At 41.7% G+C, this 26,085-nt stretch overlaps 1 protein-coding gene and 1 pseudogene across 2 annotated transcripts; one reads left to right on the top strand and one right to left on the bottom strand.

The window, feature by feature from the left end:
- Window positions 1–26,085, bottom strand: part of LOC106608842 (uncharacterized) — a 70,762-nt pseudogene that overhangs the window by 22,653 nt on the left and 22,024 nt on the right.
- Window positions 1,491–19,414, top strand: LOC106608841 (probable E3 ubiquitin-protein ligase RNF144A-A). Of its 2 annotated transcripts, none has more exons than XM_014207016.2 (4): window positions 1,491–1,723; window positions 10,678–10,778; window positions 11,487–11,660; window positions 18,370–19,414. In XM_014207016.2, the coding sequence occupies exons 1-4, from the start codon at window positions 1,660–1,662 to the stop codon at window positions 18,823–18,825; spliced, it is 795 nt and encodes a 264-aa protein (XP_014062491.1). In that variant the 5' UTR covers window positions 1,491–1,659; the 3' UTR covers window positions 18,826–19,414. The 2 variants fall into 2 exon arrangements, with proteins under 2 accessions (XP_014062491.1, XP_045577706.1); XM_045721750.1 differs by having other exon boundaries at window positions 1,571–1,723; window positions 11,470–11,660.

Raw genomic sequence — 26,085 nt, 5'->3', positions numbered from 1 at the left:
GCACACTATTGCCGAACTCTCGAGGCTGGGCTGACGCACTGGAAGCCTGATGCGTGGTACTGGATGTGCCAGTCTGGGGACACGCACCTCAGGGCTAATGCGGGGAGCGGGAACAGGCCGAGTCGGACTGGGTTGACGCACTGGAAGCCTGATGCGTGGTACTGGATGTGCCAGTCTGGGGACACGCACCTCAGGGCTAATGCGGGGAGCGGGAACAGGCCGAGTCGGACTGGGTTGACGCACTGGAAGCCTGATGCGTGGTACTGGATGTGCCAGTCTGGGGACACGCACCTCAGGGCTAGTGCGGGGAGCGAGAACAGGCCGAGTCGGACTGGGTTGACGCACTGGAAGCCTGATGCGTGGTGCTGGTACTGGAGGTATCAGCCTGGGAACACGCACCTCAGGGCTAGTGCGGGGAGCGGGAACAGGACGAGTCGGACTGGGCTGACGCACTGGAAGCCTGATGCGTGGTGCTGGTACTGGACGTGCCAGACTAGGGGTTCACACTTCAGGGCTAGTGCGGGGAGCGGGAACAGGACGAGTTGGACTGGGCTGACAAACTGGAGGCCTGGTGCGTGGTGCTATCTTCACCAGACAGCTAGCACGCACCTCAGGACTAGTATAATTCGCTAACTCAGGTGATATCATTAGGACACGCTCTGTAGGGCGAATGTCGTGCCTAATACACCAACACAGTAGCTCTCTCATCCTTTTCTCCTCCAATTTTCCCATCAACTCCTTTATAGTCTGTTTCTCTCACCTCCAATTTTACCCCGACTAGCTCTGGTTCCATCCTCGGCTCCGCCGATCTGTCCGTGTGCCCCCCCCAAAAAATGTATTGGGGCCAGTTTCCTCGCCAGTCGTGTACCCCGGTAGCGTTCCCGGTCCTCACCAGACTTCCTCCATGGGCCCTCTCCGGCCAGAATCTGCTCCCACGTCCATTTCTCCCGCCAGTCCATATCGAATTCCCCTTGCTCCTTACTCCGCTGCTTGGTCCATTTGTGGTGGGAGATTCTGTAACGGTTGTCGTCGGGGATAGAGGACCAAAACGCAGCAGGAATGTGGATGCTCATCTTGTATTTATTTTTAAAATAAAGAGAACACCAAAATAACAAAAACGAAGAACTCACAAACAACAAAAGTCTTGTCATGCTCACACATGCAAAACAAGAACAATCTCCCTCACCACTACACCAAACAATTACCCATATATAGGACTCTCAATCAGAGTCCAACCCCCCATAAACCTACACATAGAAATACCACAAACCAGAAAGAACATAGAGATACATAGACCAAAAACCCGGAAATAATAAATCAAACACCCTACTACAAAAATCACCACCCCGAACCACATAAACAAAATACCCTCTGCCACGTCCTGACCAAACTACAATAACAAATAACCCTTATACTGGTCAGGACGTGACAACAACAATATCATTATAAAGTATTTCTTTATTTCCTTGTTATCATGTGACTTCTTGTAACTGCTACTGTATGTGGAAAGAGAAAGTAAAAAGTACTGATGTTGTAAAACAAAGCCAAGGAAAATTCTAGGTTTTAGCACACCTGCCTGCCTCCCTTAGTCATATCTCACAATCCGCCCTGTGTGTGAGGAAGTAACTGAAAGACAGAAAGAAGACAGAAAGCAACAATATGAAGAGATATGACCCGGGAGACTCCACTCTCAAATTTGTCAACAGACAGGATGATTTAGATCGTAAGTAATTATTATTAGTATGGCTTGCGAAAGCAGCCACACTTTAATGTATGAATTATTTCAGACTTTTTATTATTGATGATATTATTATTATTATTATTATTATTATAATCATCATCATCCTTTCGCACACTACTCTTCTTAAAACATTTAAGCTATAAATGCCATTCAACCATTAAAATGTGATCAGGATTAAGTTGTTTGCATACAACTTTTTGATAGCTTTTATACTTTTAAACGATTAAAACTTTTTGTCCTCAATCAACATTCTAAAGGTCCCATCGTGACATCATGACTTCCAACATTCTAGTCTATTCACTAAAAGCAATGCAACTTTTTACACATCAGCTACTTTGACCACTTTCCCAACAAGTTCAACAAAGTTAGAGGGTATGGCATCTTGGTCTACTTCCCTGCTATTCAAACCTGGAATGAGAAAATAATTATCTGGTACCGATCAAACGTTACCACTCTTTAAGTTACTGCATCAACAACATTTTCTCAAACTTTTTATAAACAACAGAAATTTTGACCAGTCTCCCAACAAGTTAGACCAACAGTTGAAGTGTCACGGCCGTCGTAGTGATTGGACCAAAATGCAGCGGGAATGTGTATGCTCATTTTCTTCTTTATTAAATAAATGAACACTGAACAAAAAGAACGACGAAAACAGTCCTGTCAGGCATACAGCTAAACAAGAAACAACTACCCACCAAACCCATAGAAAAACACCCCTACTAAATAGGACCTTCAATTAGAGGCAACGAGGAACAGCTGCCTCCAATTGAAGGTAAAAACAATAAACTAAACATAGAAATAGAATAACTAGAAAATAGAACATAGAAATACAAAACATAGAACACTACCCAAAAACCCCGACAACACAAAACAAACACACCCCTGCCACGTCCTGACCAAACTACAATTACAAATAACCCCTTATACTGGTCAGGACGTGACATAAAGGGTATGACGTCTTTGCTTATTTCACCACTATTCTAATTTTATTTGTCACATGCGCCGAATACAAGAGGTGTAGACCTTACAGTGAAATGCTTACTTACAAGCCCTTAACAAACAATGCTGTTTTAAGAAAATACCCCCCCAAAAAAGTAAGAGATACGAAAAACAAATAATTAAAGAGCAGCAGTAAATAACAAAAGCGGGTCTATATACAGGGGTCAATGTGCAGGGCCACCGGTGTCGAGGTAATTATGTACATGCAGGTAGGGTTATTAAAGTGGCTATGCATAGATAACAACAGAAAGTAGTAGCAGCGTAAAAGGGGGGGATGCAAATAGTCCGGGTAGCCATTTGTTCAGGATGTTCAGGAGTCTTATGGCTTGGGGAAGAAGCTGTTTAGAAGCCTCTTGGGCCGACGAGCATTGGAGCTGGTGTAGTACGGTTGGATCTTCGTCCTGTATTGACGCTTTGCCTGTTTGATGGTTAATTGGAGGGCATAGGGGATTTCTTATACGCTTCCGGGTTAGAGTCCCGCTCCTTGAAAGCGGCAGTGCGGATGTTGCCTGTAATCCATGGCTTCTGATTGGGGTATGTACTAGAGGTCGACCGATAATGATTTTTCAACGCCGATACCAATTATTGGAGGACCAAAAAAAGGCGATACTGATTAATCGGCCGATTTTTATATATATATATTTGTAATAATGACAATGACAACAATAGTGAATTAACACTTATTTTAACTTAATATAATACATAAATAAAATCAACTTAGTCTCAAATAAATAATGAAACATGTTCAATTTGGTTTAAATAATGCAAAAACACAGTGTTGGAGAAGAAAGTAAAAGTGCAATATGTGCCATGTAAAAAAGCTAACGTTTAAGTTCCTTGCTCAGAACATGAGAACATATGAAAGCCCGACTAACCGGTGTCTGTATGTAGCCTCGCTACTTTTATAGCCTTGCTACTGTTATTTTTCACTGTCTTTTTACTGTTGTTTTTATTTCTTTTCTTACCTATTGTTCACCTAATACATTTTTTTCACTACTGGTTAGAGCCTGTAAGTAAGCGTTTCACTGTAAGGTCTACACCTGTTGTATTCGGCGCACGTGACAAATAAACTTTGATTTGATTTGGTGGTTTCTTTTAACATGAGTCTTCAATATTCCCAGTTAAGAAGTTTTAGGTTGTAGTTATTATAGGAATTCTAGGACTATTTCTCTCTATACGATTTGTATTTCATATAGCTTTGACTATTGGATGTTCTTATAGGCACTTCAGTATTGCCAGCCTAATCTCGGGAGTTCATAGGCTTGAAGTCATAAACAGTGCTGTGCTTCAAGCATTGCGAAGAGCTGCTGGCAAGCGCAGGAAAGTGCTGTTTGAATGAATGCTTACAAGCCTGCTGCTGCCTACCACCGCTCAGTCAGACTGCTCTATCAAATATCAAATCATAGACTTAATTATAATATAATAAACACACAGAAATATGAGCCTTAGGTCATTAATATGGTCAAAACCTGAAACTATCATTTAGAAAACAAAACGTATATTCTTTCAGTGAAATATGGAACCGTCCCGTATTTTATCGAACGGATGGCATCCCTAAGTCGAAATATTGCTGTTACATTGCACAACCTTCAATGTTATGTAATAATTATGTCAAATTCTGTCAAATTAATTACGGTCTTTGTTAGGAAGAAATGGTCTTCACACAGTTCGCAACGAGCCAGGCGGCCCAAAATGCTGCATATACCCTGACTCTGCTTGCACTAAACGCAAGAGAAGTGACACAATTTCCCTAGTTAACCTGTCTGGGCTAGGGGGCAGTATTTTCACGGCCGGATGAAAAACGTACCCAATTTAAACAGGTTACTACTCTGGCCCAGAAACTAGAATATGCATATTATTAGTAGATTTGGATAGAAAACACTCTGAAGTTTCTAAAACTGTTTGAATGGTGTCTGTGAGTATAACAGAACTCATATGGCAGGCAAAAACCTGAGAAAAAGTCAACCAGGAAGTGGAGGATCTGAGAATTGTAGTTCTTCTTTCTAGTCCCTTTCGAAACTACAGTATCTGTGGGGTTACGTTGCACTTCCTAAGGCTTCCATTGGCTGTCAAAAGCCTTCAGAAAGTGGTTTGAGCGTTCTCCTGTCACTGGGCAGAGTATAGGAGCTCAGTTACTGAGTGGTCTGCCTGGCAACAAAGGGATTGGATATGCGCAGTTACGCGAGTGCGCCGTTCCTTCTTTTTCTTCTTGAATGAATATGCTATTGTCCAGTTGGAATATTATCGAAATTTTACGTTAAATATACCATAAAGATTGATTTTAAACAGCGTTTTACATGCATCTAAGTACGGTAATGGAACATTTTGACTTTTCGTCTCTGGTTCCGCGCTCGCGCATTATGCCTTTGGATAAGTGATCTGTACGCACGAACAAAACGGAGGTATTTGTACATAAATATGGATTATTTCGAACAAAAACAACATTTCTTGTGGAAGTAGCAGTCCTGGGAGTGCATTCTAACGAAGATCAGCAAAGGTAAGAGAATATTTCTAATACTAATTCTGAGTTTAGGTTGCCCCGAACTTGGCGGGTGTCTGTATAGCTCTCTGTGATGGCTGAGCTATGTACTCAGAATATTGAAAAATGTGCTTTCTCCGTAAAGCTATTTTAAAATCTGATAAAGCGGTTGCATCCAGGAGTAGTCTATCTATAATTCTTTAAATAATTGGTATATATTTTGTCAACGTTTATGATGAGTATTTTTGTAAATTCATGTGCACATTCACCGGAGTGTTTGGTGGGAATACATTTTCTGAACATCACGCGCCAATGTAAAATGCTGTTTTTGGATATAAATATGAACTTTATCGAACAAAACATACATGTATTGTGTAACATAATGTCCTAGGAGTGTCATCTGATGAAGATCGTCAAAGGTTAGTGCTTCATTTAGCTGTGTTTTGGGTTTTATTGACACATGTCCTTGCTTGGAAAATGGCTGTGTGATTATTTTTGTCTATGTACTCTCCTAACATAATCTAATGTTTTGCTTTCGCTGTAAAGCCTTTTTGAAATCGGACAATGTGGTTACATCAAGGAGAAGTGTATCTTTAAAATGTGTAAAATAGTTGTATGTTTGAGAAAGTTGAATTATGACATTTTGTTGTTTTTGAATTTGCCGCCCTGATATTTCACTGGCTGTGTCCCGCAGGTGGGACGCTAGCGTCCCACGTAGCCCATAGAAGCTAATATTGCCTGCTAATATTAATTTATTTTTAACTAAATATGCAGGTTTAAAAAAATATACTTGTGTATTGATTTTAAGAAAGGAATTGATGTTTATGGGTAGGTACATTGGTGCAACGACAGTGCTTTTTTCACGAATGCGCTTGTTAAATCATCACCCGTTTGGCGAAGTAGGCTGTGATTCGATGATAAATTAACAGGCACCGCATTGATTATATGCAACGCAGGACAAGCTAGTTAAACTAGTAATATCACCAACCATGTGTAGTTAACTAGTGATTATGTTAAGATTAATTATTGTTTATAAGATAAGTTTAATGCTAGCTAGCAACTTACCTTGGCTCCTTGCTGCACTCGCGTAACAGGTCCAAAAATACCGATCGCCGATTGTTATGAAAACTTGAAATCGTCCCTAACTTGAAATTGTCCCTAATTAATCGGCCGTACTGATTAATCGGTCAACCTCTAGTATGTAAGTACAGTCCACGATGCACTTATTGATAAAGCCAGTGACTGATGTGGTGTACTCCTCAATGCCATCGGAAGAATCCCGGAACATATTCCAGTCTGTGCTAGCAAAACAGTCCTGTAGTTTAGCATCTGCTTCATCTGACCAGTTTTTTGTAGACCGAGTCACTGGTGCCTACTGCTTTCATTTTTGCTTGTAAGCAGGAATCAGGAGGATAGAGTTATGGTCAGATTTGCCCAATGGAGGGCAAGGGAGAGCTTTGTACGCGTCTCTGTGTGTGGAGTAAAGGTGGTCTAGAATTGTTTTCCCTCTGGCTGCACATTTAACATGTTGATAGAATTTCGGTAAAACTGATTTAAGTTTCCCTGCATTAAAGTCACCGGTCACTAGGCGCGCCACCTCTGGATGAGCGTTTTCCTGTTTGCTTATGGCGGAATACATCTAATTTAGTGCGGTTTTAGTGCCAACCTCGCTCTGTGCTGGTATGTAGACAGCTACAAAAAATACAAATGAAAACTCTAGGTAGATAGTATGGTCTACAGCTTATCATGAGATACTCTAACTCAGGTGAGCAAAACTTTGAGACATCCTTAGATATCATGCACCAGCTGTTGTTTACATAAATGGATAGGCCCACGCCCCGTGTCTTACCAGAGGCTGCTGTTCTGTCTTGCTGATAGTGTATAATCCACCAGCTGTATGTTCTTAATGTCGTCGTTCAGCCACGACTCGGTGAAACATAAAATATTACAGTTTTTAATGTCCCGTTGGTAGGATATACGTGCTTTCAGTTCATTCCATTTATTTTACAGCGATTGAATGTTAGCTAGCAGGATGGAAGGCAAGGGCAGATTAGCCACTCGTAGCCTGATCCCCGCAAGGCACCCTAATCTTTTGCCTCAAAATCTCCATTTCCTTCTCCAGCGAATCACGGGGATCGGGGCCTGGTCGGGTGTCTGCAGTATATCCTAACTCCTCTTCCAATTTGAGGTGAATAATCCCTGTCCAATCTGATGTCCAGAAGCTCTTTTCGGTCATAACAGATGGTAGAAGCAACATTATGTACAAAACAAGTTACGAACAATGCAAAAAAACAAACAAAATAGCATGATTGGTTGAGCGCCGATAAGACGGCAGCCCTACCCTCTGGTGCCATTTGTGGATTCAAATCTGAAATCTGAAAACAAATCTGATACCAATCAAATGTTACAGTTGTTTCAGTAACTGCATTAACATAAAAACTTTGTACAAACAGCTGACATTTTGACACCTTTCCCAGAACTTTAGACAAAAACTTGGGAGTCTGGAGTCAGAACAGAATCATCTTCTCCCAATCAAAAATGGCAGCTGTTTTAGTAACTGCATCAACTACTTTTTGTCTCCACTTTTAGAAACTGACATTTTTACCACTTACCCAGAACTTTAGATAAAAAGGTATAAAGTGTGAAAAGGGTGCAGGTAGCCTAGCAGTTAAGAGCAGTGGGAAAAGTAACTGAAAAGTTGCTGTGCCGTGGAAGTCGATTAAGGTAGCTCCCTGCACGTCAGATGGGTTGGGTTAAATGTAGAAGAAACATTTTCATTTAATTTATTCTGTTGTGCAACTGACTAGATATCCCCCTTTCCCTTAACTTGGTCTACTATTATGCTATTTGAATATGGAATCCGAACAGAATTATCTACTACCAATCAGAATGATCTACTACCAATCAGAATGATCTACTACCAATCAGAATGATCTACTACCAAATCACAGCTGTTTGAGTAACCGCATCATATCATTTTGCCAACTTACCACTGTTGAATTAACTGCCATGGAACTTTTCAGAACATTCGAATTATAACAATGGGGGAGCACATAAGACACTCCAACCCAGTAAACTAACCTACCACTGTTTATCTACATGTAGTTATCGTTTACCTTTAGTACTGGTCTGTAGGCTGCCTTGCACAATAGTAAACCTCCATCCAGCTGGCAGCGCTGATGTGCAATTCTGTGCTCGCCACACACTAGAACCTAGGAATTTTCAAAAATTCCTCGACTAGAACATGGAAGTAGAAATCATAACAAACTTTCTTTGTGTGGAGTAAAGAAAGACATACTGACTAAACTGAACAGGCTACACAGATCTCTTTCAACCGAAAGGTTGAATGAAAGGTTTAAAGGCGACTGCTGCAGAGATTTTTGGGGCAGTGAAGATTACCAGGAGGAGAATTCAGTGTGTTGTGAAAGCATAATTACATTTTGATGGTCTACACAAAAAAATCACGAATTTGTATTTGAATTAATGAAACTTAGATGTATGTTATGCTCTGTTGACTGTGTTTCCCCTTGGGGGCAGAACTGCTCAGAGGGAAGGGGTGCCCTTCTCTGGCCTCTTCCCACTTACAGTATCTCCCTGCAGTCCAGGGAGGAAATCGTGAACATGCTGCTGTTGTTCAGACTTCCCACTTATGCCTCCTTATCTTCTGTACTCTATTATTACAGTTTACAAATTCTGTGGTGGTAGTCTAAGTGTAGTAATTTGTGATGAAATATGTGACTTAACTGCCCCACACTCCAAAGTAATAATGTTGACATAGTAGTCCATCAAAGTCATCAGACCAGATATTTTAATTTATACCATGGCATTGTTGTATACTCGTTTCTGACTGGCTTGAAGCATTCTAGAGCGTGCATTATTTCCCTATAATGCACGCTATACAGAGCATTCGGAAAGTATTCAGACCGCTGTACTCAGTACTTTGTTGAAACACCTTTGGTATTTTTGGTTTTATTTTTAAGAAATGTGGGAAAAATTCTAAAAACCTGTTTTTGCTTTGTCATTGTGGAGTATTGTGGGTAGTTTGATGAGGGGGAAAAACAATTTAATCAATTTTACAATAAGGCTGTAATGCAAAAAAAAAATTGAAAAAGCCAAGGGGTCTGAATACTTTCTGAATGCACTGTATGTGTGTATTTTAACCCAATAAAAGATTCAATTGAAGACATTTAAGCTGCATATTATTTTTGTGACCAATGGCAAGCCAAAAAGATGCGCTCTTGCAACAGCTGCGTAGTGCGGATCGCAGCCTATGGAATAGAATTTTGTGTCACGCTCTAACCTAAGAGAGCTGTTTTTTCTCTGCTTAGTTAGGTCAGGGTGTGATATGGGGTGGGCATTCTATGTTTTTTGTTTCTATGTTTTGGCCGGGTATGGTTTCCAATCAGAGGCAGCTGTCTATGGTTGTCTCTGATTGGAAGCCATATAAGTATGGCAGCCTTTTCCCACTTGGTTTTCGTGGGTAGTTGTTTTCTGTTTCCTTGTATTTACCTGACAGAACTGTTGGCTGTCATTTTGTGTATTTTGTCTAGTGTTCGTTTTCATTAAAATATAACGATGAGCACTCAACACGCTGCGCCTTGGTCTCCTCTATATGACGCTCGTTACAGTTTGTGGGGCTTTTATTGCTCAATCTAATTTGTGTTGAAAAAGATGTCCATAGGCCTAATAGACACATGCTCAAACTCGCACACTTTTGATATCAAGGTGTCACAAATAGAAGCATAAACAATAGGCCTATAGCAAATACAGCATATGCGATACATTTTTATTGTTCCATATTTCCAAGTCCTAGGGGTATTAAATTAATTGGAATGACTGGAAATCTGAGACTTTTTAAATGTAAGCCTAATCATATTATTATCATCATTGGTGTTAATGTAGATTGCCATGGGTTAGAATAAGCCTACATAACCAACCCATAAAGTAAATGCAACATCCATTTATGGCCAGCTGTGTAAACTCTAACATTGATTTATTTACATTTACATTTAAGTCATTTAGCAGACGCTCTTATCCAGAGCGACTTACAAAATGGTGCATTTATTGCATTTATCACGCGATATATGTCCTACAATTGTTAATATTCATTTTTGTCTTCTAATCCCTCTTAAGGGTAAAGTAATTTGATTACGTTACTGAGTTGGGGTAATCTAACATTTACGTTACTGTTTATTTTAGTAACTGTAACAGATTACATTTAGAAAGTAACCCTACCCTACCCTGCTTATGCGTAAAAGTGTAGTCATCTTGGTGTAGTTACTGCATTTGTGATTATATATGTGATCTAACTGCCCCACAGTCCATAGCTGGGGTAATAACTAAATTATCACACTTGAATTCAGCTGTTGAGAGTTGACTGTTAACTTAAGACCAACTTGTACTTGCGTCATTACAATTTCAAGATGTGTTCATTATTACATTTCTTGTTTTGACTCAGCCCTGGATGATGACCTTGTGTCTCTAAGGGCGGAGATGTCCTGTGGTCACGCAGTCACCCCACAGTCCCTGACTGGATGGTGCCGCAGCCTACTGGACCAGGTACTCACATTTCATCAGTTAATCAATTACATATACATTTATACACTCAGAGTACAAAACATTATGAACACCTGCTCTTTCCATGACATAGACTGACCAAGTGAAAGCTATGATCCATTGATAAATCCATTTCAATCAGGGTCAATGAAGGGGATGAGACAGGTTAAAGAAGGTTTTTTAAGCCTTGAGACAGTTGAGACATGGCATGTGTGCCATTCAGATGCTGAATGGGCGAGCCAAAATATTTAAGTGCCTTTGAACAGGGTATGGTAGTAGATGCCAGGCACACTGGCTTGTGTCAAGAACTGCAACGCTGCTGGGTTTTTCATGCTCAACAGTTTCCCGTGTTTATCAAGAATGGTCCACCACCCAAAGGACATCCAGCCAACTTGACACAACTGTGGGAAGCATTGGAGTCAACATGGGCCAGCATACCTGTGGAACACGTTCGACAACTTGTAGAGTCCATGGCCCAAAGAATTGAGGTTGTTCTGAGGGCAAAAGGGGGAACAACTCAATATTAAGGTCCCTATTGTTTTGTACACTCAGTGTAAATGTGGACCAAAAAAACACAGTAAATACAAACACATGATTCTGTTATTCTATGTATTCTTGCATTTCAATTCTATTTTATTGAAAATCATTTAAACAAAATCCAATCATTTTGCCCTCCAATGTTCTCCACAACAAGTGTTATTGTTGTCCCAGGGTCAGTACAAGTTCATGTGTCCTGCACTTAAGAATGGCACTTTGCAAAAGTGTGATGCTGAGTGGTCTTACCAGGAGGTACGTAGACTGGCTGCGCTCACCATCGAAGAGATGCAGCACTTTGAGAAGACCATGGCCGCCTTGGCTGCTGCCATATACTGTGAATACAAATCAGTGAGTGTTTCATTGTTCAAATTCATCTGCATTCTTTATGATTAATGGTATGTTCTCACTGCTGTAAAGTGTATAAACTGGAGCTATGAATAAGTACCCTGTACTTTTTTAAGAGACAATAGATATACAGATCACCTCCCAGATAGCACATTTGCTTCATTAGAAGTTGAGGGAACGTACGTTTTTGGTTTCTATTGGTTCTGGGAAAGAAGCTATAAGTTTCCGCAATGTTAAAACTGTTTTTTTTTAACCTATGATCTTCAGTTCCTAATCCATGGGATTAAACCACTGCACCACCAGGATGGAACAAGCATACCATTTGTTTTAACTCGTACAAAAGCTATTCAAACATACCCCATTTCAAAGGAAACAAGCACTCATTAACATCAGATGTGGCCAATTAGTGGGTGCGGCCAGCACACTTAACAAGATAGATAGAGGACAGAGATTTTGTTGATGCTGAGAATGGAATGTACACTACATATACAAAAGTATGTGGACACCCCTTGAAATTAGTGGATTCGGCTATTTCAGCCACACCCTTTGCTGAAAGGTGTATAAAATCGAGCACACAGCCATGACATCTCCATAGACAAACATTGGCTGTAGAATGGCCTTACTGAAGAGCTCAGTGACTCAACGTGGCATCGTCATATGATGCCACCTTTCCAACAAGTCAGTTTGTCAAATTTCTGCCCTGCTAGGGCTGCCCCGGTCAACTGTAAGTGCTGTTATTGTGAAGTGTTAACGTCTAGGAGCAACAACTCCTAGTGGTAGGCAACACAAGCTCACAGAACGGTACCGATGAGTGCTGAAGTGCGTAAAAATCGTCAGTCCTCGGTTGTAACACTCACTACCGAGTTCCAAACTGCCTCTGGAAGCAACGTCAGCACAAAAACTATTTGTCGGGAGCTTCATGAAATGGATTTCCATGGCCGAGCAGCCGCAGACAAGCATAAGATCACCATGCTTAATGCCAAGCGTCGGATGGAGTGGTGTAAAGCTTGCTGCCATTCGACTCTGGAGCAGTGGAAACGCGTTCTCTGGAGTGATGAATCACGCCTCACCATCTGGTAGTCCGACTGACGAATCTGGGTTTGGCGGATGCCAGGAGAACACTACCTGCCCCAATGCATAGGGCCAACTGTAAATTTCGGTGAAGAGGAATTATGGTCTGGGGCTGTTTGTCATTGTTCACGACAGGCCCCTTAGTTCCAGTGAAGGGAAATCTTAAGGCTACGGCATACAATGACATTCAATCAATTAATCAAATTGATTTATAAAGCCCTTCTTACATCAGCTGATGTCACAAAGTGCTGTACAGAAACCCAGCCTAAAACCCCAAACAGCAAGCAATGCAGGTTTAGAAGCACGGTGGCAAGGAAAAACTCCCTAGAAAGGCCAGAACCTAGGAAGAAACCTAGAGAGGAACCAGGCTATGAGGGGTGGCCAGTCCTCTTCTGGCTGTGCCGGGTGGAGATTACAACAGAACATGGCCAAGATGTTCAAATGTTCATAGATGACCAACAGGGTCAAATAATAATAATCACAGTGGTTGTCGAGGGTGCAACAGGTCAGCACCTCAGTATGTTTTCATAGCCGATCATTCAGAGTATCTAATGTTTCTGCTGTCTCTAGAGAGTTGAAAACAGCAGGTCTGGGACAGGTAGCACGTCCGGTGAACAGGTCAGGGTTCCATATCCGCAGGCAGAACAGTTGAAACTGGAGCAGCAGCACAGCCAGGTGGACTGGGGACAGCAAGGAGTCATCAGGTCAGGTAGTCCTGAGGCATGGTCCTAGGGCTCAGGTCCTCCGAGAGAGAGAGAGAAAGAAAGAAAGCGAGAAAAAGAGAGAAAAAGAGAGAGAGAATTATAGAGAGCATACTTAAATTCACACAGGACACTGGATAAGACAGAAGAAATACTCCAGATATAACAGACTGACCCTAGCCCCCCGACACAAACTACTGCAGCATAAATACTGGAGGCTGAGACAGGAGGGGTTGGGAGACACTGTGGGATACCTCCGGACAGGGCCAAACAGGCAGGATATAACCCCATCCACTTTGCCAAAGCAAATCCCCCACACCACTAGAGGGATATCTTCAACCACCAACTTATCATCCTGAGACAAGGCCAAGCTTCTACACCTGCATTGCTTGCTGTTTGGGGTTTTAGGCTGGGTTTCTGTACAGCACTTTGAGATATCAGCTGATGTAAGAAGGGCTATATAAATACATTTGATTTGATTTGATTTATAGCCCACGAAGATCTCCCCCGGGGGCAACCCGGACAGGAAGATCATGTCAGTGACTCAACCCACTCAAGTGACGCACCCCTCCTAGGGATGGTATGGAAGAGCACAAGTAAGCCAGTGACTCAGCCCCTGTAATAGGGATGGAGGCAAAGAATACCAGGGGAGAGAGGAGAACCGGCCAGGCAGAGACAGCAAAGTTGCTCCAGTGCCTTTCCGTTCACCTTTACACTCCTGGGCCAGACTACACTCAATCATAGGACCTACTGAAGAGATGAGTCTTCAATAAAGACTTAAAGGTTGAGACCGAGTCTGCGTCTCTCACATGGATAGGCAGACCATTCCATAAAAAATGGAGCTCTATAGGAGAAAGCCCTGCCTCCAGCTGTTTGCTGAGAAATTCTAGGGACAGTAAGGAGGCCTGCGTCTTGTGACCGTAGCGTACGTGTAGGTATGTACGGAAGGACCAAATCGGAAAGATAGGTAGGTGCAAGCCCATGTAATGCTTTGTAGGTTAGAAGTAAAACCTTGAAATCAGCCCTTGCCTTAACAGGAAGCCAGTGTAGAGAGGCTAGCACTGGAGTAATATGATCACATTTTTTGGTTCTAGTCAAGATTCTATCAGCCGTGTTTAGCACTAACTGAAGTTTATTTAGTGCTTTATCCGGGTAGCCGGAAAGTAGAGCATTGCAGTAGTCTAACCTAGAAGTGACAAAAGCATGGATAAACATCCGCATCATTTTTGGAAAGAAAGTTTAGATTTTTGCAATGTTACGTAGATGGAAACAGTCTTGAAACAGTCTTGATATGTTCGTCAAAAGAGGGATGTATCAAAAATACATTTTGGATTGTACTTATTTTCCTCAATTAAGTTGGAAAAATAGGATAAATCGAGCAGCAATGAGGGCTCTTCGATACTGCACAGTACTGTCTTTCCAAGCTAGTCGGAAGACTTCCAGTTTGGTGTAGCGCCATTTCTGTTGCAATTTTCTGGAAGATTCTAGATGATTCTGTGCTAGTTTGGGGAAGGCCCTTTCCTGTTTCAGCCTGACAAAATTGGATGAGTGATGACTTTTTCCCCTCATCGTTTTTTGATGGCTACAGCTAGACTGTTATCCACAGTTAGCGTATCTCTTAGTTGTCAATGAAATGTATTTTGGCCTCGATCAAAAGTGCTGGCAGGCAGGCAAGTTCTCATTCAGTTGTCAAAACGTGAGGACAAGTATGCAAGCTGCCTGCAGAAGGATGAGCAGGGTACTCCCCATGGGCAACCTCCTTGTACTTTACTTGTTTTTGTTTTTGGAACAGGTTCCTTTTGGAACGGTCCACAAATTACAGCACCCCTCTCCATCATTTAAGTGCAATTTTGACTGCCATCTAACTACCTTAAGTTTGAGAGGGTTAGATTTTAGCCTATCTTGCTTTGGCTTGCATTAGTTGTTGATCGAGTTGATGTGCATAGGCAACTGAGCTGAGGGAGAGAGATCCTACCTTTTCATGGTTGTTTGGTCAATAGGACTGTGAAGTTCCCAAATGTAAGAGGACTCCTGTGGTATTCAGGTGTAAAGTTGCGATGTTGCTACTGCTTGTGAACACACAGTCCAGTTCAAATTGAACGATGGCAGGCCCATGTGGCAAGTGGTTTATTTGCATATAGTCCTACAGTAGCTCTGATTGGCTCACCAGTCTGAGTAGACTTCTTCTTCATCTTCTTCATTGATATTATGGCGGTCTGCAAACAAACGTTCAAGGTGCGCTAACTGTGGATAACAGTCTACTGTGCTGGAGTGTGTGATCAATCATAGTCTGCCTAATTCTGTACTACTACTACTACTACTACAAAAAAAATACCCCACCAATCCATTAAACTTAATCTATATCATGCTGAAACAATCCACCTTTAGGATAATTGAGCATGTCAACAACCATTTCGACAATAACATCTGTTACCCCCAATAACTATTTTGCCGTATCCACGATAACCTTTAACTTGGCATTACTGCTTTCCACCACCCGAGTCGTGTTGATAACCTTACCAATGAAAGCTATGAAGTTAACTTTATTCACTATCAAAGTGTACTTTGACAGAGCACATTCATGATCGCAAGATTTCTGAACAGGTCTCGAAACCATGCCAGGACCAGCAGAAGCACCAGCCTCGACAGTAGATCCACTGAGTACAGGAGCAACCATAGAAGCTCCATCAGTCCGCACTGTAGTTCCACCAATCTGTTTTACAGCCTCTGCATATGGCACAGTGCCTTCGGAAAATATTCAAACCCCTTTACTTCATCCACATTTTGTTACGTTACAGCCTTATTCTAAAATGTATTAAATAAACAACATCTTCAGCAATCTACACACAATACCCCATAATGACAAAGCGAAAACAGATTTTAAGAAATGTTTGCAAATATATTACAAATAAAAAACAGAAATACCTTATTAACATGAGTATTCAAACCCTTTGCTATGAGACTCGAAATTGAGCTCAGGTGCATCCTGTTTCCATTGATCATCCTTGAGATGTTTCTACAACTTGATTGGAGTCCACCTTTGGTAAACTCAATTGATTGGACATGATTTGGAAAGGCACACACCTGTCTATATAAGGTCCCACAGTTGACAGTGCATATCAGAGCAAAAACCAAACCGTAGAGCTTCGAGACAGGATTGTGTCGAGGCACAGGTCCGGGGAAGGGTACAAAAAAATGTCTGCAGCATTGAAGGTCCCCAAGAACATAGTGGCCTCCATCATTCTTAAATGGAAGAAGTTTGGAACCACCAAGACTCTTCCTAGAGTTGGCCGCCTTGCCAAACTGAGCAATTGGGGGAGACGGGCATTGGTCAGAGAGGTGACCAGAGTTCCTCTGTGGAGATGGGAGCACCTTTCAGAAGGACAACCATCTCTGCAGCACTACACCAATCAGGCTTTTATGGTAGAGTGGCCAGACGGAAGCAACTCCTCAGTAAAAGACACATGACAGCCCCCTTGGAGTTTGCCAAAAGGCAACTAAAGACTTTCAGACAGTGAGAAACAAGACTCCCTGGTCAGATAAAACCAAGAATGAACTCTATGGCTTGAATGCCTGGCACCATCCCTACGGTAAAGCATGGTGGTGGCAGCATCACGCTGTGGGGATGTTTTTCAGTGCAGGGACAAGAGACTAGTCTGGATCAAGTGAAAGATGAACGGAGCAAAGTACAGAGAGATCCTTGATGAAAACCTACTCCAGAGTGCTCAGGACCTCAGACTGGGGTGAAAATTCTCCTTCCAACAGGACAACGACCCTAAGCACATAGCCAAGACTACACAGGAGTGGCTTCGGGACAAGTCTCTGAATGTCCTTGAGTGGCCCAGCCAGAGCCCGGACTTCAACCCAATCTAACATCTCTGGAGAGACCTGAAAATAGCTGTGCAGCAAAGCTCCCCATCCAATCTGACATAACTTGAGAGGATCTGCAGAGAAGAATGGGAGAAACTCCCCAAATACGGGTGTGCCAAGCTTGTAGCATCATACCCAAGAAGACCTGATGCTGTAATCGCTGCTAAATGTGCTTCTCTGCCAAAGGTGCTGAAATTCTGACAGAAGAGCGTTGTTTCTTAACGTTCTCTGAACTATTTGAGAACATTCCTAATGTCAAACCAGTTGGAGAACATTCCAAGAACATTACCAGAATTGAAGTTAAATGTTACCATGTTTGAACCTTTAGGAAATGTTCTGTTAAAGTAATGAAAAAACAAAATGTTTATAATTTTTTTGTCATGTTCCTTAAATGTGCTGAGAATATTCCAAAGCCCAGCAAATATCCTGCACCATTCCCAGAAAGTTGTGGGAAGGTTGTATGCAAAATAATCATAGGACAACCACCTTCTCACCAAGCTCTAAGAAACTCTCAGAATGCTTTGTGCTTGCTGAGCTACAGTGAGGGAAAAAAGTATTTGATCCCCTGCTGATTTTGTACATTTGCCCACTGACAAAGAAATGATCAGTCTATAATTTTAATAGTAGGTTTATTTGAACAGTGAGAGACAGAATATCAACAAAAAAATCCAGAAAAATACTTATTTCCCTAATTGAAATGCAAATCATTTTATAACATTTTTGACATGCGTTTTTCTGGATTTCTTTGTTGTTATTCTGTCTCTCACTGTTCAAATAAACCTACCATTAAAATTATAGACTGATCATTTCTTTGTCAGTGGGCAAACGTACAAAATCAGCAGGGGATCAAATACTTTTTTCCCTCACTGTACATCTAGTGTTGGTCAGTCATTATTCATAATTTGTTATTAGGCTCATAGTGTATTATCATGTTAATGAATCTCTATGCATGTAAACATAGCATTTTCCTTAAATACCCTGCCAATGTGTTACAGCAGCAACATGATTTGATAACAATGAATCTCCCCCTCTTTCCTCTTACTTTCTTACCCTACCCTTTTTTATAACAGTGCCCTGCCTGCAAAACCTTTGTAGAGAGACAGGAACTCTCCAACCTCAGTGTCCTCTGCACAGTGTGCACTGCAGACAAAGGTCAGAGGTATGAGTTCTGCTGGCAGTGCCTGAAGCAGTGGAAAGGTCCCGCGCCACACTCTGACCACTGTGACAACGATGGCTGTATCAACCAGGACCTGGAACTGCTGAAGAACTGCAAAACCACGTCTCTCCCTCAGGTGGCAGGTGTCACCAACTGCCCCTCCATTCGCGCCTGTCCCACCTGTGGCCAACGGGTGGAACACGACAAGACTGGTTGTAAGAATATTCTCTGTCCAAGGTGCAATAAAGAGTTCTGCTTTGTGTGCCTTAAGCTCACGGAGGAGTGCTTGGAGACCAGCTCATATTTCATAGCCTGCTCTGCTGGTGTTGCCCCAAGGCAGACCTCTATACCCACCTGGAATAGAAACTAAGAGAAGAGATAACTATCATACCAGTCACGGTAGAACGCATACTGTAGAGTTACTGTAGACTGTTTATATTATGTCAAACACAATGCTTTTTGCACAATGCACAACTTGGTTTTCCTGTATTTTCTTTGTCTATTGATGATAACTTCCCCATAATTGTACACAGAAAATGTCATGTTTCAATGTTTTTTTTCTTCACCTCATTATTATAATTTGGCTTCTATGCTTCTTTATTAACCCATTTATGTCCTTATACAATATCAAAATGCGCCACAGAAAAATTATGTTTGATGTAAACGCATGACATTTGGTGTCATCATAGTTAGCACAAGAGTGTAGACAGGCCACATTGAAATTTTAAGAGTGTCATTATCTATCATACTTTCAGTGTCAATCAAAGTTGGAAAATCATTCAAATGACTTCGACATATGTCATTTGAAATACATTTCATTATGAAATTCTTTAAAAACATATAGTATTGTTATTTGACATGTTCTAAGCTCAAACATGCAAAATATATGATTAAACTCATAGTCGTTTGTGAACTACAGATGTTTCTGTATCATAATAAATCTAGTCTTTGGACACATAGGGTATTGTTTTGTTTTTTTGTTTTTTACAACATTTCAAAAATCAAGTCATGTGAATACATGATCAGATCTTTAAAAAAATTGTATATAGACCAATATACACTACAGTTCAAAGTTTGGGGTCACTTAGAAATGTCCTTAAAATAACATCAAATTGATCAGAAATACAGTGTAGACATTGTTAATGTTCTAAATGACTATTGTAGCTGGAAATGGCAGACTTTTTTATGGAAAATCTACTCAGGCGTACAGAGGCCCATTATCAGCAACCATCACTCCTGTGTTCCAATGGCACGTTGTGTTAGCTAATACAAGTTTATCATTTTAAAAGGCTAATTGATCATTAGAAAACCCTTTTGCAATTATGTTAGCACAGCTGAAAACTGTTGTCCTGATTAAAGAAGCAATAAAACTGGCCTTCTTTAGACTACTTGAGTATCTGGAGTATCAGCATTTGTGGGTTTGATTACAGGCTCAAAATGGCCAGAAACAAATAACTTCCTTCTGAAACTCATCAGTCTATTCTTGTTCTAAGAAATTAAGGTTAGTCCATGCGAGAAATTGCCAAGAAACAATGTATACTACTCTCTTCACAGAACAGCGCAAACTGGCTCTAACCAGAATAGAAAGAGGAGTGGGAGGCCCCGGTGCACAACTGAGCAAGAGGACAAGTACATTAGAGTGTCTAGTTTGAGAAACAGACGCCTCACAAGTCCTCAACTGGCAGCATCATTAAATAGTACCCGCAAAACACCAGTCTCAACATCAACAGTGAAGAGGTGACTCCGGGATGCTGGTCTTCTATGAACTCTACACCTTGTAGAGTTCATGCCCGACAAATTGCGGCTATCTAAAGTATTCCACACACACTCACACTCCTAGAGTATATTTAAGCAATAAGGCACGAGGGGGTGTGGTACTACGGCTAAGGGCTGTTCTTAAACTCTTGTGCCTGGATACAGCCCTTAGCTGTGGTATATTGACCATATACCACAAACCCCCGAGGTGCCTTATTGCTATTATAAACTGGTTACCAATGTAATTAGAGCAGTAAAAATAAATGTTTTGTCATACCCATGGTATACCACGGCTGTCAGCCAATCAGCATTCAGGGCTTGAACCACCCAGTTTATAATATACAGTATAAGACAGGGATGGGCCACTGCAGCCCACGGACGCACATTTAAAAAAAGTTTTTTAATTAAATTTAACCTTTACTTAACTTGGAAGGTCAGTTAAGGACAAATTCTTATTTACAATGACGGCATACCAGGGAACAGTGGGTTAACTCCCTTGTTCAGGAGGAGAACAACAGATTTTGACCTTGTCAGCCAGGGCATTTGATCAAGCAACCTTTCGGTTACTGGCCCAACGCTCTAACCACTAGGCAACCTGCCGCCCCTTTTGAAGGCACTCGGATCAATAAAACATTTTTTTAAATAATAACTCAGTCGCGGTGTCAACTTACTCTTACAAATTAGAATAGCAGAATACACAAGTTGCAATTAAAACATTTGGTTGTGCATCAGCAGTTTTTCTCTTGTTATGTCAGTCACTGATAGTCGGTCAACTAACCAATGTCAGATGTGGGTACGCAGACCTGCGAGCAACTGCGGACCCTCATGATGAGTTCAGATTTTCTGTGACCCCCACCCCCATTAAAGTCCATCCCTGGTGCAAGCAAATCCAATGCAAGTCAATGGAGAGTGAGGCATGCTATAGCATTGTCCCTCTTTCTGCCCTCTCTCACAAGCACATGTATATACAGAGTCTTCAGAAAGTATTCATACCCCTTGACTTATTCCACATTTTGTTGTGTTACAGCCTGAATTCAACATTTATTTTTCTCACCCATCTACACTCAATAACCCTTAATGACAAAGTGAAATCCGTTTAACCTCATTTCTACCAGCTTGTCACCTGTGCAACTAGAAGGATAAAAACTCTGGATCACCTTTACTACACACACAGAGACGCATACAAAGCTTTCACCCGACCCTCCATTTGGAAAATTGGACCAGAACTCTATCCTCCTGATTCCTGGAAGTACCAGTGACGTGCTCAATAGGGAAGTGGTCTTGATGAAGCCGATGCTAATTTACAGGACTGTTTCGCTAGCACAGACTGGCATTAGTTCCAGGATTCATCTGATGACATTTAGGAGTTTGCCACATCCCACGACGTTATCTCCACAGTGACCATACATACATATCCCAACAGAAGCCATGGATTACAGGCAACATCTGCATTGAGCTAAAGGCTAGAGCTGACACTTTCAAGGAGCAGGACACTAATCCAGAAGCTTATGAAAAAAATCCCGCTATGCCCTCCAACAAACCATCAAACAGGCAAATTGTCAAAACAAGAATGAGATCGAATCCTACTACACCGCTCTGACGCTCGGCGGATGTGGCAGGGTATGCAAACTATCACTATTACAAAGGGAAACCGACCCGAGAGCTGCCCAGTGACGCGAGCCTACTAGACGAGCTAAATGCCTTCTATGCTCGCTTCGAGGCAAGCAACACTAAACCATGCATGAGAGCAACGGCTGTTCTGGATCACTGATGTTCCCCTGCCTGAGAGGATGGAAGTTGAATATGTAGCTAGATGTAGAATGCTAACGTTAACAAGCTAATGTGTCCCATGAAAGTGTGGTTGGTAAGGGTAGGTAACAACACATCTGCCACACTGATCCTCAACATGGGGGTCCCTCAGGGGTGCATGCTCAGTCCCCTCCTGTACTCCCTGTTCACTCATGACTGCATGCCCAGGCACGGCTCCAACACCATCATTAAGTTTGCCGATGACACAACAGTGGTAGGCCTGATCACTGACAATGATGAGACAGCCTATAGGAAGGAGGTCAGAGACCTGGCCATGTGGTGTCAGGACAACAACCTCACCCTCAACGTGATCAAGACAAAGGAGATGATTGTGGACTACAGGAAAAGTAGGACCGAGCAAGCCCCCTTCTCATGGACTGGGCTGCAGTGGAGCAGGTTCAGAGCTTCATGTTCCTTGGTGTCCACCTCACCAACAAACGATCATGGTCCAAACACACCAAGACTGTCGTGAAGAGGGCACAACAAAGCCTATTCCCCTCAGGAGGCTGAAAAGATTTGGCATGGGTCCTCAGATCCTCAAAAAGTTCTACATCTGCACCATTGAGACCATCCTGACTGGTTGCATCACTGCCTGGTATGGCAACTGCTTGGCCTCTGACCGCAAGGCACTACAGAGGGTAGTGCGTACAGCCCAGTACATCACTGGGGCTTCCCTCCATCTATAGCAGGCGGTGTCAGAGGAAGGCCCTAAAAATTGTCAAAGACTCCAGCCACCCCAGTCATAGACTGTTCTCTCTACTACCGCACGCCGAAGAGGGTTAAACCAAGGCCTCATACCTTTAAAGGGTTAATAAATTGTGTTATGATAAACTGTCAGGTCTCCTCTTCTAGGAGACCTCTGCGTGTGTATTAACACCTGTTTTGAGTGTTGTGCCCTTCAGACATTATCAGAAGGCGGAAACCGCCTACGTTCATACATACTCCTCCTGTCTGGGCCCCACCTGGCTATCTGAGGTTTTCAGAATACGACTGGTTTTCTGAGAACACAAGGCTGCCGCAGGCCTGATGAAAACAGCCACCTGTCAGAAGATGCTTGGACTCGTTCACCTTGTTATGACCCTATTCTTGTGATGAAAGGTCAAGATTCGGTCAACCCCACTTCTGAGCTTTTAATTGCTGATACGATGGTTGCTGCTGACAGGGGAATGTTAGATTTATTCAAATGTTGTTGCCAGGGAAACTCACACAAGGAGGACTGGGAGAAGCTATATGAGTTATAGGATGTCTTAGACTTTTTGCAGAACCTGGGGAGAGCTATCATATACTGTACTCTGTACCAATTTATGCCTACAATTGTATTACTAAAGGATCATTTTAATACTTAAACAAAGAGTATGTTTCCTTTCTATTACTAATATATGTTTGATAATTATATAGACCTGATCATTTGTTAAAGAAATTGACCAACAACGCCAAGTGGGACTGGAGGGCCAAGTCTTGGTCCAAAAGACTTCTTAACAGCTTCTACCGCCAAGCCATAAGACTCCTGAACAGCTAATCAAATGACTACCCAGACTATTTGCATTGTCCCCCTCCCTCTTTTATGCTGCTGCTACTCTCTGTTTTTTATTTATGCATAGTCACTTTAACTCTACCTACATGTACAGTGGCTTGTGAAAGTATTCACCCCACTTGGCATTTTTCCTATTTTGTTGCTTTACAACCTGGAATTAAAATTGATTTTTGGGAGGTTTTTATCATATGATTTATACTACATGCCAACCACTTTGAAGATGCAAAATATTTTTGGTGAAACAAACAAGAAATAAGACAAAAAAACAGAATACTTGAGCGTGCATAACTATTCACCCCCCAAAGTCAATACTTTGTAGAGCCACCTTTTGAAGCAATTACAGCTGCAAGTCTCTTGGGGTATGTCTCTATAAGCTTGGCACATCTAGCCACTGGGATTTTTACCCATTCTTCAAGGCAAAACTGCTCCAGCTCTTCAATTGGATGGGTTCCAATGGTGTTGTCAGGTGGTGGGTGTAGCTGGTGCATGAAGGAGAGCAGAGATGAGTGAACAACGCACTTTCCTTGAGAAAACAGCACAAAGTAACAATACCAATGTGCGAACAATAACGGTTGCCACATAACACGGGTGAAAACAGCACCCGGAAAAAAACAGCCGGAAACGTACCGACCTTAACAATAAACAATCACACACAAAGCCATGGGGGAAACAGAGGGTTAAATACATTAATTAATTGGGAAATGAAAACCAGGTGTGTGGGAAACAAAGACAAAACCAATGGAAAATGAAAAGTGGATTGGCGATGGCTAGAAGACCGGCGACGTCGAACGCCGAGCGCAGCCCAAACAAGGAGAGGAACCGACTTCGGCGGAAGTCGTGACAGGTGTACCAGTAATCTTTAAGTCATACCACAGATTCTCAATTGGATTCAGGTCTAAGCTTTGACTAGGTCATTCCAAGACATAGGGTAGTGTGTACGGCCCACTACATCACTGGGGTCGAACACCCTGCCATCCAGGACTTCTACACCAGGCGGTGTCAGAGTAAGGCCCTAAAAAATGTCAAAGACTCCAGTCACCCAATTCATAGAGTGTTCCCTCTGCTACTGCACAGCAAACGGTACCGAAGTGCCAAATCTAAAAGGCACCTGAACAGTTTCTAGCCCCAAGCCATAAGAACTGGAATCAAAAAAAGTATGAACATGTATGCACTCACAACTGTAAGTTGCTCTGGATAAGAGTGTCTGCTAAAATACTAAAATGTAAATGTAAAAATTATAAGACTGCTGAACAGTTAATCAAATGGCTACCCAGACAATTTACATTGACCCTGTTTATTACTTCATTGTTTTACACTGACTCCCTTGCACTGGTTCTATGCACACTCACTAGACTCTACCCACACACTGACACTAAGCACTTTGCACACCTGGATTGTATAATATTTACACATTATTACACATACCCATAACATGATGCTGCCACCAACATGCTCAAAAACATTGAGTGGTACTCCGAGATGTGTTGTGTTGGATTTGCCCCAAACATAACACTTTGTATTCAGGACATAAATAGAATTTCTTTGACACCTTTTTTGCAGTTTTACTTTAGTGCCTTATTGCAAACAGGACACATGTTTTGGAATATTTTTTATTCTGTAAAGGCTTCCTTCTTTTCACTCTGTCAATTAAGTTAGTATTGTGGAGTAACTACAATGTTGGTGATTCATACCCAGTTTTCTCCTATCACAGCCATTAAACTCTGTAACTGTTTTAAAGTCACCATTGGCCTCATGGTGAAATTCCTGAGCGATTTCCTTCCTCTCTGGCAACTGCGTTTGGAAGGACGCTTGTATATTTGTAGTGACTGGGTGTATTGATACACCATCCAAAGTGTAATTAATAACTTCACCATCCTCAAAGGGATATGCAATGTTTGTGTTTTTTTGTCAACCAATAGGCGCCCTTCTTTGCGAGGCATTGGAAATCCTCCCTGGTCTTTGTGGTTGAATCTGTGTTTGAAATTCACTGCTCAACTGAGGGACCTTTCAGATAATTCTATGTGTGGGGTAAAGAGATGAAGTAGTCATTCAAAAATCACACACTATTATTGCACACAGTGTTATTGCACATGCAACTTAATATGTGACTTGTTAAGCATATTTTTACTCCTGAACTTATTTAGGTTTGCCATAACAAAGGGTTAAATACTTATTGACTCAAGACATTTCAGCTTTTGATTTTGTATTAATTTGTAAACATTTCTCCACACATAATTCCACTTTGACATTATGGGGTATTGTTTGTGAGCCAGTGACACAATCTCAATTTAATCCACTTTAAATTCAGGCTGTAAAACAACACATTGTGTAAAAAGTCAAGGGGTTTGAATACTTTCTGAAGGAACTGTACACACACACATTTACATTTTACCACAGACAGTACACACACTAGTGTCCAATGAGAGAGTATGTGGACTTCTTTAGATATTGTTTATATACTGTATACAGTGCCTTCTAAAAGTATTCAGACCCCTTGACTTTTTCCACATTTTGTTACGTTACAGCATTATT

Source organism: Salmo salar, chromosome ssa07 (genome assembly GCF_905237065.1).
Source record: "Salmo salar chromosome ssa07, Ssal_v3.1, whole genome shotgun sequence".
NCBI classification, from domain to species: Eukaryota; Metazoa; Chordata; class Actinopteri; order Salmoniformes; family Salmonidae; genus Salmo; species Salmo salar.
The sequence above is the reverse complement of the archived record's forward strand: the minus strand, read 5'-3'. Positions and strand labels throughout refer to the sequence as shown.